This window comes from Rousettus aegyptiacus, unplaced genomic scaffold, assembly GCF_014176215.1.
Source record: "Rousettus aegyptiacus isolate mRouAeg1 unplaced genomic scaffold, mRouAeg1.p scaffold_m13_p_5, whole genome shotgun sequence".
Taxonomy (NCBI): domain Eukaryota; kingdom Metazoa; phylum Chordata; class Mammalia; order Chiroptera; family Pteropodidae; genus Rousettus; species Rousettus aegyptiacus.
Window position 1 is genome coordinate 20,582,752 of NW_023416308.1, and position 12,859 is coordinate 20,595,610.

Consider the following 12,859-nt stretch of genomic DNA (forward strand, 5'->3'; position numbering starts at 1 on the left):
TAACAGTTGGTCCTGTGTTCAGAGCTTGGTCTTCGACACCCGCATTCAACTTATTCTATTTGCAGACTGGAAATCTGGCCTGGTTATGTTACCTCCATTCTTCAGTATGAAAAAAGTATGACCCTCTGTGGTGATGTGAACCATAAACTGCTCCGAATGGAAATGGATTATGATTTAATTATGCGTATTAGAGAAGATGCCAAAAAAAAATTGATGTCAAAGAGCAAATTTCTAAAGAATTAGTTGGATCCATTGTTTTTACAAAGTTCCCATTTTTGAATCACTAAATGTTAAAGTTCAGAAGTAGAAAGAGTGAGAAAATGGCAATCATTGGACACTTATCTGGTTATATACCATGGGAGAGGAGTGCATGTAAATCATAGATGTTGTGTTCTTGTCATTTCTAATGAAAATTTAGTTGTTTCCTCTGAGTCCTCACTTGCACTTAATAAAGTATGGCTTCTCCTGAATTTCTTTTTTCCTTTCTCTCTTTGTGCCTCGTTTTTAAAAAGTCTGTGCTTAGTTATAACTTATTAGCAAATTTCCATTTGAAAGAAGTTTTTATTTTTAATCTCCCTCTACCCAAGAAATTTCGAATCATTAAGAAAATGAATTTAAAGTTATCTAGCCAAAATAATCTGAAGAAGAGCAAAGTTGGAGGACTCACACTTCCCAATTTCAAAACATAATTGGGAAGTTAAGTAAACTTAATTACAAAGCCACGGTAATTAAGACAGTGTGATAATGGCATAAGGATAGACATTTAGATAATTGGAATAGAATTGAGAACCCAGAAGTTAACCCTTCCATTTACAGTCAGTTGATTTTTCAATAAGTGTGTCAAGACAATTTAATCAGGGAAAGAATAGTCTTTTCAACAAATATTGCTCAGACAGCTGGATATCCATCTGTCCTGCCCCTTCCTCATATAATACATGAAATTTTAATCCAAATTTAACTCAGTTACTTAAAAGAGACCTAAGCATAAGAACTAAAAATGTAAAAAATTTTTAAAGAAAATGTGGGAGGAAATCTTCATGACTTTGGGTTAGGCAAAATCTTATTGCATATGACACCCAAAGCCCAAATGATGACAAAAGAAAAATACAGATAAATTAGACTTTACCAAATTAAAAACATTTGTTCTCTGAAGTACACTGTCAAAAAAGTGAAAAGACAACTGAAAGAATGATAAGAAAATATTTGTAAATCACATCTCATAAATAATTTGTAGCTTGATATATAAAGTACACTAACAACTCAATAACCCAACTCTAAAAATGGGAAAAGAATTTGAATAGATATTTCTCCAAAGCAAATATAAGGATGACCAATAATCACACAAAAAGATGCTCAGCATTGTTAGCCATCAGGGAAATACAAATTAAAATCACGGTGAAATACAACTTTATACCTAATAAGATGACTAAAATAAAGAAGGCAGATATTAATGAGAGTTTGTAAGGATGTGGAAAAATTGAAACCAAACTTCATTCAGTGCTAGTGTGAATATAAATTGATATAGCTTCTTTAAAAACAATCTTGCGTTTCTTACATATGCAAAATATGTTATCATATGACCCAGTAATTTAATTCCTAGTTATATACCCAAGAGAAATGAAAATGTTTTCACCAAAATTGTTACATAAATGTCCATAACATCATTATTTATAATAACTCAAAATGTAAACAACCCAAATGTTTATCAACTCGTAAATGGATAAACAAAAATGTAGTATATATCTACAATGAAATATGATTTGGCAATACAAAGAAATTAAGTACCAATACATACCACAGCGTGGATGAACCTTGAAAATGTTATGTTAAGCAAAAGCCAGTCAGGAAAGATCACATATTGTGATTCAATTTATATGAATGTGGTAAACAGGCAAATGTCTAAGGACAGAAAGGAAACCAGTGGTTGCCTACGGCCTTGAGGAGTTGGGTGAAAACAGGGAGTGACTGCTTATGATTATGGGTATGGTCATTTCTTCTTTGGGTGATGAAAATATTCTAAAATCGATAGTGTTGATGGTTAAACCACTCTGCGAGTACACTAAAAACCACTGGGTTGTCCACTTACATGGGTAATTAATCTTAATAAAGTTGATATATCCTGCAATTACTTGTAGGATTTAAGATCCCTTATTTCTTACCTTGTTCCATGCAAGGAATAAGTCAGGAATAATACCATATATTGTGATTATTCCATAGGTTCAACAACAAAACCTACAGAGTGGATGCTATTAATTGAAAGGAAACTCCCAAAACTATATTTAAAAAACCAGATAGCATGAAAATCACTTTTATGGAATTAAAGATATTTAAATTTTAATTTATTCATGCCTGTGTTATATAGTTAAATATATTTCTCTTGAAAATAGATATGGTAAGACTTCAGGTATGAAAACTTTATTCATGTTAGAAGTTTTAACACAAGAGAACTTGGTTCAAAAGGAAGAAAAAAATGACCAATTACCATCTGAAATTATGTGCTAAGTCTTGTGAATTTATGTGCTAATTATGTGCTAAGTCTCATAATTCATGGATTCCTCAATCTTTGAGTGTTCACACAAAAAAGTAAACTTAGCTTAGTAAACTAAAATATGCCAGGTATGAGGTTGGTTTTCTAGCTTTGGCAGATGAGATGAAGATAATTAAAGGAATTGCAGATATCTGTAGCAAATGGAAAGACATTACAAATGGATTTTTTAAAAAAGCTAGTATTTTTATATGGAACTCAAAACATAGCTACCTGGTTCCATAACGGGTACACAGTCCTCTGACATCCCTTCAAGGAGATGGTTCTGTTATGACATTATCCTCATTTGCGCTCCATGCTTAGTGCTTGTTCATTCAATCCAGAAAGCACTTGGTGAATGTCTATTATATATCTTGGGTATACATCAATAACACAATTGAGTTCCCTGCTCTCAAGTAATGTGCATTCTTGTGGCAGGCAGACAGATGACAAACAAGAAAAAGACTATTCTAATAGTTATAAAGGATAAGCAGATAATTAAAACTAGGGGTTATTATGGAGAATGTCTGGAGGCTACTTAGACTGGGTGGTGATAGAAAGCTTCTCTGAGAAGCTGATCTGTGACCGTCAGGAAGGAGCAAGCTATGCGCAGATCAGAAAGAAGAAAAGAGATAATGCAAAGGCACCCTTTTCAGGTTGGGCATGATGAATCCAGATCTCAAACAAGGCTAGTGCGTTCTCTAGAAAAGTAAGTACTGTGGGGGCAGGGCAGGAGTTGTATAACATGAAATTAGAGGACGGGGTGGGGGCCCTGTCGTATAAAGTTCTTTGTGCACTGGGACAACTAAATTGGACTTTATTGCCAAATGGTATTGTGTAGATGTATAAAGTGATATATTGTCCTATTTTAAAGGTTTTTGTCTAACATACAGAGAATGGTCTGAATGAGGGTAGAAATGGAGGCAGGGAGACTAGTGAGGTGGTTATAAAATTGGTTGAGGTAAATGATAATGGCAGCCTGGATTAAGGCGGGAGGAATAGGTGAAAGTGGGAGGGACTTATCGATGGCCTAAGTGCGGTGAATAATGGGAAGGGAATACTGAAACATAAGAGATAATCCATTGAATGTGATAAGACATCAACCCACCTACTTATGTTAAATCTAAAATAAAATGTTAACTTCATAAATATGCAATAAAGATCGGTGGTAACAAAACTACCATTTCATAAGCACTCATGTAGTTTGGCAATATATTTTCCTTACAGTGTATGCAGACAACAGCTTACAGATCATGATTTTAAATAAGTTGTGATGAGGAAGTGCACATGTTTGAATAATAAAAATTAATTCCCATAAATGTGTATGTTAGAGGGGCAAAGCAGAAGTAGAATAAACGTATACTCAAACTATAGGATTTTTTTTTTACAGGAAGGAAAGCCAATCTAGTATTGTGTTAATGATTTAAAGCTAAAGAATAAAAATGAAATAGTGATCTCACACATAATATTAAAACCTGTTCCTGAAAATCAGACATTTGCAGTAAAAATGCCAACTGGGAATATAGTCTCCATATTTTACATAGAGAATCTTACAGTTTTTCTCTTTAAAATCATGATTATACATTAATCCAATCTAAAGCCTCTGGTTTGTTTTCTTGAATATTTAAAAACTTTTCAATTTATATTTTACTGTAATTTCAGGCTCATGGGAAGAGTTGCAAACATAGCACAAATCTCTCTATAACTATTATCCAGATTTCTCAAATGTTAAATTTTACTACATTCATACAGTCATTCTCTCTTGTGTCTCTATCTGTGTATAATCATTTTTTCTCATATATGTAACATATATGTACCCACATATATACGTTTATGTGTAATTCACAGTATTTATAGTATATGTATGTGTATTTCTCAGCCATTTGTCTAATCTATACCCTATCTGAAATTCTACCAATCTTCTCCTTTATAGCAAAATAAATTATTTGCCAGTCCATATGGGATCACTTGGAGCATCTGTTAATCTCCATTCAATCTCTGGAAAATTTCTTTAGTCTTTCTTTGGGTTTTATGGCCTCAATATTTTGGAAGTCCGCTGGCCAGATAGTTTACAGAACAATCCTCAATATAGATTTGCCCATTTCCGCCTCATTCAATTCAGGTCATGCATTCTTGCAGAATACCGAAGAAGTCAGGCTGTGTTGTTCTCAATTCATGTTATCAGGAAACACATGGTGTTGATTTGACTGGTCATTTTAATTTTGATGATTTAATGAAGGCAAGGTCAAGCAGAGTTCACCATTTCAAAATTACTGTTTGTTCCCTTTGTGACTGATAACTTTGTTGTGGGGTGACACTTGGAGATTCTATAAATTTCTGGGTTCTCATTAAAGTTTCACTCAATAATTTTAGCATCTATTGATGATTCTTGTCTGAAACACTTATTATGGTGCTCACCAAAATGGGGGTTTTTATGTTTTTAACATTCCTTCCATATTTATTAGTGGTATTCTTGTGTAAGGAAGACCTTTTCATTCTTCTCTATTTACATATTTACTTATGTAAACATGGATCTATGTAATGAATTATAATTCACTCTTATTTGTTGCTCATTTTGTCCCTTTCACAGTCACTGTCCTGCAAATGCAACTTCTACCCCGTGTTTTATCACCATAGCTTGATGTTGCCTGTTTTAAAACTGTACCTAAAAAGAATTATATGTTCGTAGGGTCTTTTTTATCTCCTGCTGAACTTTGGTGGGTGTACCTGTACTCTATCTGTTCTCTTGCTCTATATAGTATCCTACTGTTTTCAACTTAATCCATTCTATTGTTGATGAACCTTTGAGATGTTTTAGTTTTGCTATGATGTATAGTACCATTATGATTACTCTAGACATGCCTTTTGTTCACATGAGTGTGTATTTCTGTTAAGGATTTACCCAGGAGTGGAATGTTCCATGTCATTAGATGCTACTAATCAGTTTTCCAAAATAGTCATGCCAATGTACATACCCACCATCAGCTCGAGCATTCTTGTAGCTTCATGTCTTCTTTAACACTTGGCTTTATAAATCTAATCAGTTTGTTTTTGAGTGGAAGACACTCGAATTTTAACCCAAGTACATACTTTTTCTTTGGCAGGACCTGGACTTCAATTTCTGTCCTTTTCCATCTGTGAGTTTGTCAGTCTTTTCACAGCCTTCCAACCTCCTATCCATGTTTATTAGGACAGGCAGATACCACAAGGTAATGCAATCTCAGTTGCTGAGATCATCTCTCTGGGCCTCTATTTCTCTTCTTAAAAGGTTTACCTATAATTCTTTATCACCTCATTAAACTGGCTAAGCCTTAAACAGGCATACCCTTATATTTTTATCAGCTTGAGTAGCTCTTCTCAGGAAAAGACAGGTCCCTGCTATTGCAGAAGCTGAAATTTTAAGAGACAACATTAGCTGACCACTCTTAGGAAACTCAGAGATCGTCAAATAAAATAATTAGAATCTAGATGATTTTAGACTCATATTTAAAAACCTGACCTACTAACCTACTAATACATGTATATATCTATATCTATGTAGAGATACACGTGTGTGTATGTGTGCATCTCTGTGTGTGCACATGTGTAAGTGTAATCTGCACCCCCAAAATCAGGTGCTTTTTAAAAGTGTATCTGTAAGTTTGTTTTGTCTTTGTCTTTCATTGGTCACAATGGACTTAGAGAAATCCTATGCAAGTAACGAAGGACCAATGTCCTTCCTATTGACCACACACGTTGACTACAGTACATTTCAATTAAGAACTGTTAAACCACATTCACTCAAGAACCAAATAATTACTTTTTGAATAACAGCTCTATCAGAGGATAACCTTAATGGAAACTTAAGAAAAAATAACTTTTATAACTGAAGTACCATGTAAGTACTATGTATCAAAACCGTGCGGAAACAGAAAACTGGAAATGAGATGGGACCTGTAGCCCTTCATGGATGCACTGGGAATGCAATATGAAGCTTAATCCACTAAGAATAGAGTGAAACAAAATAAAGAAGAATGAAACAAGAAAATAAAAACAGACTAAATAGAGAACTACTAATAAATTTAAAGCTGAAAAAATTTTAATTTTGATATTGTCAAGACTGAAGAAAAGTCAGAAGAAGGCTTCATGAGATCAGCAACAAGTAGAGTTCGTTATTACAGATTCACTGGAGGACCATGAGCTAGAGAGTGCCAGTCAATTTGAAAGTCTGAAATAGTTTTTAGAAAAAATATAAATAATTAGCTGGTTAGTGTGATGAATTCTTGGGAAAAATATTTCTCTTAATCAAAGCAGATAATACATTTGATAAAATTACATTACTGTTCATATAAAAAGAAAAAGTCTGGAGTGAGAAAATAATTTACCCTAATCCAATAAAGATGTCTGCCAAAAACTTCCTACAAGCGTCATCATGTTAAAAATAACATATGGATGATTTTCCCATTACAGTCAGAAACAAACCAAGCAGTAACCACCCTTCCTGACCACTCAGTGTCCTACTGTAAGTCCTCATGAATGTTTGGAACCTTAGTCTGCTACTTGTACATTGGACAGTCTCCATAACTCCCAAGCTTGTATGCTCAGGCAAATAGGGATCGTAGTATTGATCTCAGTAGGTTGTTGGATTAACTGAGTCAACTAAAATGCTTGGCAAGTGCCCCCACACATAGTGATCATCTCATAAATGGCGACTATCCTGATTATGACCTGTTTCAATCTACATTTTTAACCCAAACTTGTCAACTTTGTAATAAATTACTGGGAATTAAATAACTAGGACAAAAATATTGTGTAAGTTTAAGCGACTGACACATATTGCCAAGTGACTGTTGTGCAACCTGTTTCTTCCTCATCTCACCCTCATGATAGTTTAATGTAATGCGATTCTAGACTCTTCACTGGCATGGATTCAGATATTTAATAAAGAGACTCTACTTTGTCAGTATTCCCCCTAAGTAGCATCCTTGATGTGGTATCCATTTCTTATATCACTGTGTTCTTGCATTTCGGGGAAGTTCATGCTTGCTTTCTTTCAGGTTGTTTGTGTGCTGTCCAGTGACAGGAAAGAAAGGCACGATGGCATTAAAAAATACCTGTGTGTCAATTGCCCAGTTACAAGCCAGTGTGTGGTGGCACGGATCTTAGACAAACCCCAGACACCTATGACCATTGCTACAAAGATTGCCCAGCGGATGAACTACAAGATGGGGGGAGCCCTTTGGAAGGTGCAAACAGGAGTGTGTTGGATTTTGTTGCCTTCTCTTTATTTCATGGACTTTGTTAAGATTGTATTGAACTATTTTTTTTTTAAATTTAACTGAGAAATTTGCCTATATTCTGTTCTAACTCAATTTACTACCTTTTTCAAAATTGAAGTTGCAGAATGCAATGTTCATTGGCATCGATTGTTTCCACGATATTGTAAATTGATCGAAGTCAATTGCAGGATTTGTAACAAGTGTCAATGAAGACTTAACGGAGTGGGTAAGCTTTGGCAGACATAGGACAGTTAGTAATGATCTATAGACCAAATAATAGAGGTGGACCTGACTAATGTTCATTGACTAGCTCCATGGAAAAGCTGTTCTTAGCCATGTGCCTTCCCGATCTTCTGGCAAAGTTATCCTCCCAAAATATTTTGCATGAAGGGCTTAGCATCATGTCCTATTGCTGCCTAATGAATTATGTCATATATGACAATTTGGACAATTCCATGTAGGTCAGATGTCTGGCATTGCATGGCTCTCAAGGCCTTACAAGGCAGTGATTAAAGTGTCGTCAAGCCATAGTCTTATAAGGCAGCTTGGGCTCCTCTTCCAAGAGCATATAGTTGTGGCAGAATCCATTTTCTTATGGTCGTAGGACAGAGGTCCCTGTTTCGGAAGAAAGCTAAGTTATCAGAAGAAACCAATATTTTTATCTCTGCAGGAGAATGGATCCTTCATTGGGTCCTCAGCTGGTGGGGTGGTGGTGGTGTCATAGATTAATTTAGAATTAAAGGGATACAATTTTAAGAATCTAGTTTTCCAGATTGATGGCCTACTTTCCTCTAAACAGGTGGTTCTCTCAATGTATCATCCAGGAATCTGGGCAGGAGCTTGTGAATGGGCTGAGGACTTGCTTACAAAGTCAGTATCCTATGACATCTGGAGTTCTTGAGTCTATTTGTAGATCCCCACCAGTGGAGAGATTGTCCCCAGGGTACGTTTAGCAATGACTGAAGGTACTTTTGGTTATCACAACTGGGATGGAGGTGCTACTGGCATGTAGTCTAGTGGGTAGAGGGCAGGGTGCTGCTAAACTGCTTCCCATGTATAGGACAGCAACACTGAAACAACCACCACCACAAAGAATTATCTGGCTTAGAATTTCTACTGTTATTGTGAAACCCTAGACTAGACTAACGGCTTCACCAGGGAAACTGCTCTGAAAGCTACGGTGTTGGAAAATGAACCTAAAAAGTGGTCAAAAATAAGCAGTGGCCAGTCTGTTCCAAGTTAGTTTATTTCTGTGTATTTCTGGTTTCCTTTCAGAGGCCCTGAAGCTCTAGTATGAACATAATTCACTTCTGCCATATTCTATTATTGTGTATCAGGATGGAGTGGGAGATGGCCAGCTTCAAGCATTGATCGACTATGAAATACCACAGACTGTGCCCTCCTTAGAGAGTATTTTCAATTCGCAAAAGTAGGTATATAAATTGTAAAGTGCAGATTATGTAACCTCCATGGTTTAGTCTTTGAAAAATATCTGTAACAATTATGATGTGTAAATTATGAGAAAGAGCTCACTACAGAGAGCTCCCACTGATGGATGGGGAGAAAACAGGCCCATCACCTCTTTGACTTTGTGCTTCATGCTCAAGGTAGGGTATGGAGCGGAATTGCGGCAATTTCAGTGGCAGGTTGTTCTCCCCCAAGGAACCTCTACAAATCTTTCCCTTTTAAAAATCTTCTTGCAGTGAGTCTTTGGCCATGCCACCCTGAACAAACCTGATTCCATCTGATCAGGGTCGGGCCTGGTTAGTCCTTGGATGGGAGATCACCTAGGAAGACCAGGTGCTGGAGGCATAAAGAATAAAAAAAATATATATGTAAAATAAGATATTGTAAACTGACAAGGTCCTTGCAATCTGTGAGGTCAACCAAGGGTTGCCTCGCCCCCCAAAATAAAATTAAATAAATTAATGAATTAATTTAATTTAATTTAATCTCTCTGCAAGCCTCTATGTAGGACAGCTTGCTAACCTCAGATAGTCATTAAAATCCATGAATATAGTCTGTCGATGGTGTTAAACAAAAATGCTTGAGACTGAAAGTTGTCCTGAAAAAAAGGGGTTTATTGAGCAGTAGGTGAGCCAGAGTGAGTACTAGGTCCCAGGGCCTACAGTCTAAACCAGCAGCTGCAGGGCTGGATGGAGAAGACAAACCTGTCACCGTCCTGGAGTTGACAGGTCTCTTTTACACTGAGTTTGGGGAAGAAAGATGCGACTTGTTTTGAAAGAATTTACACTGGCCATCGATGAGGGTGGGGTGGGAAAGTGTGAAGCTGGGAACGCTCTGGGACAGGTGAAAGTTTGTAGGAAAAAATGCTTGTCACCTCTGGATTGGTTGTGGGTCTGGAAATTTCATGCACAAGTGGATGTCATGGTGTCTGATGGTCTGTTATTCGTTTTAGATAACTGCTGAAATAGCTTCCTGGAAGTTGACTCAAAGTTTCAACATACAGTCAAGACTGTGGGCAGTCTTTTGTTGGTTAACTTCCCTTGTCTCTTCCTCCCACCCTCTAGCTTGCTGTAATTTAGGACATCTCAGAATTTCTTTTTCTTGTCAACGGTTTACACTTATCCAACTCCTTTATCCTGGAGTTTTGTAAGTCCCAGGGCCAGGGATCCCTCCCAGCTGCCTCTGCTGGCCTCATCTGTTTATCTGTGAAGCCTGGTATTCAACATAGATAGTAGACATGGTGCTGACCTTTTGAGGAAGGGACCATCCCCCTAAGGTATGGATGGCTATGAAAAGGAACCTACCCCTTTACTACCTGAATCAGCCATGTGGAGCTCAGACACTAAAACCGGGGAGTATAGAGAGCTGCCATCTGCAGGCTCTTTAATAGTTCCTATGGATGTGGCATTTCAACACTAAATGCTTCTGAGATGACATGAGTGAACATAGTTTTTTTCAGTTGCATAATTTTTTTTTCAGTTTTAAACTAACTTTCATTGTGGTTAATAAACGAATAAACACCAGATTTTTTGTCGAGTCTCAAGGAAGACTTCAAAATCCATTACCAGGGACAGTTGTTGATGTAAAGTTGACCAGGAGAGAATGGTAAGCCATCTTTATTTAGTGTCGAGATTTCCTTTCACTCAGATGGTAACAGAATTTTTTAAGGTTTGCATGATTTAGAGGAAAAAAGAAGTTTCGACCTAAGGAATGTTAAAATTATATGAATAAGTACATTGGATTATAGGGTTTTTTTTTTTTTTTGGTCTTCAATCATTGTCTTCTTATAGAATTTAAAAAATATGCTATGAATATACTTGTCATTCTAGAATTCTTCAGTTGTTAGGATGAACGGTGGGACTTCTGGTTAACTTTAGACTTGCCAGGTCAAGTATGCAAATGAGAACATTTCATAAAACCACAATGAAAAATAAAACATACCAATAGATAGGGAAAATGAAGTAAAACTAAAGACAGACAGAAACATGGATCAATCTAGTAGAAGGTAGGAGGAAAGGGGAAAAAAAACAAAAGTATGAAAAACAAAGCATAACAAAGATGACACACATGAAAAATAAACTTGATATTTACAATAAATTGATTAACCTTTCCTATTATATCATTTAGGGAGTCTGAATATATTCAGGTGATTCTTTGGGAGAGGCAGGAAATGTCCATCCCTGGATTTTTGAAATGAGTTACTTATGACCGTTATCAATTAGCCAGTTTTATATTTATGCCTCTAGGCATCAGTGCATATGCTTTTAAGTCTAAATCCCATAGGAGTTATTACTTGTGTCATTGATTTCACTGTCTTTTGTAGATTGGCTATATCGGATCATTGCCCCACAGGCGGCCAACCTTTTAATGTAAAGGAAACTCTTGTCTATAGAATGGGTTTCTGTAAAACATTGTCACTTTAAATACTAGTTTGCTACATTCTTTTTCTTCTAAAATAAGCTGATACCCACATGCTTTATTTTCTAGGTATGATTTCTTTATTGTGAGTCAGTCTGTGAAAGATGGTACTGTCACTCCCACTCATTATAACGTCATCCATGACACAGTTCCTTTGAGCCCAGATACAGTACAGTGTCTAATTTACAGACTATGCCACGTGTATTATAATTTGCCAGTAAGTATTTTTTTGATACCAATTTTTCTTTAGATCTGTAAAATTGGTCTAAATTAAATCTATGCTTTTTGAACCTTCGAATTCATATCTATGAAAATTTAAATTCAGAGAAAGTAGATATAAAGTTTAAAAAAAAATTGTTCTCTTTTAAACTAAAGGGTGTCATCCGAGTTCCTGCTCCTTGTCACTATGCCCATAAACTGACTTACCTTGTGGGCCAGAGTATTCACGAAGAACAACATCATTCCTTGTCGAACCAGCTCTTTTACCTTTGGCCTACAGAAGAAAGCTTGATGGGATGTTGAAAGCCACAAATTGTAAATGTTTTTTATTTTTGCAGCTCCACATCTGAATTTATTTTTGCAGCTCTACATCTAGATGCAGAGTTTTAAATTCTAATCTTTCTTGATTGGGCATGGAGGAGATTAAGAATGGTACATGCCATTTTCAATGCTACCACTGACTTAAGATGAGACTTCTGATTTCCAGACAGGAGAACTGACAGTGAAGATTTCATCTTGCAATTTACCTTTCAAATGTGTTGCAATGACTTTATGATTAATCGTGCCCAAATACTTTCCACTCCTAGGAATGCTACTCTGCTAAGTGTTAAGGTTACACATTAGTTACATGGAGATATATCTATGAACATGTAAATTGTACTTGAAAAATAATATCTACTTTATTTTGAAACATTTTAATTTTAAAGGACATAAAAATAAAACTAAATGAAGATGTGTGTAGTATTTTGCATGAAAAGTAACCTGTATATTGTTTATTCTTTGTAACAGGGTGGGGATTGAACATATTTTCTGGTGGAGTCATAAATAAAGACAACCTTGTGATTTAAAAGTTGGCAACATAAGGATATTGAAGTGTTTTGTCACTTTCCCAAAATAAGGGAAATTAAGAGCATAAGGGAAATTAAGAGCTCTCTTAGCATTTCCATTTCATTCATTCTCTTGTGCATATTTC

The 12,859-nt window shown here is 35.9% G+C and overlaps 1 protein-coding gene across 1 annotated transcript; it reads left to right on the forward strand.

Moving 5' to 3' along the window:
* Positions 1-82: 82 nt before the first annotated feature.
* Positions 83-12,189, forward strand: LOC118602848 (piwi-like protein 3). Its single transcript, XM_036220970.1, is given in 10 exon segments — positions 83-208; positions 211-265; positions 2,218-2,311; positions 7,561-7,761; positions 7,901-8,004; positions 8,582-8,652; positions 9,058-9,211; positions 10,729-10,854; positions 11,737-11,884; positions 12,043-12,189. Coding segments are annotated over 10 exon segments (1,191 nt in total). The 5' UTR covers positions 83-117.
* Positions 12,190-12,859: the final 670 nt, after the last annotated feature.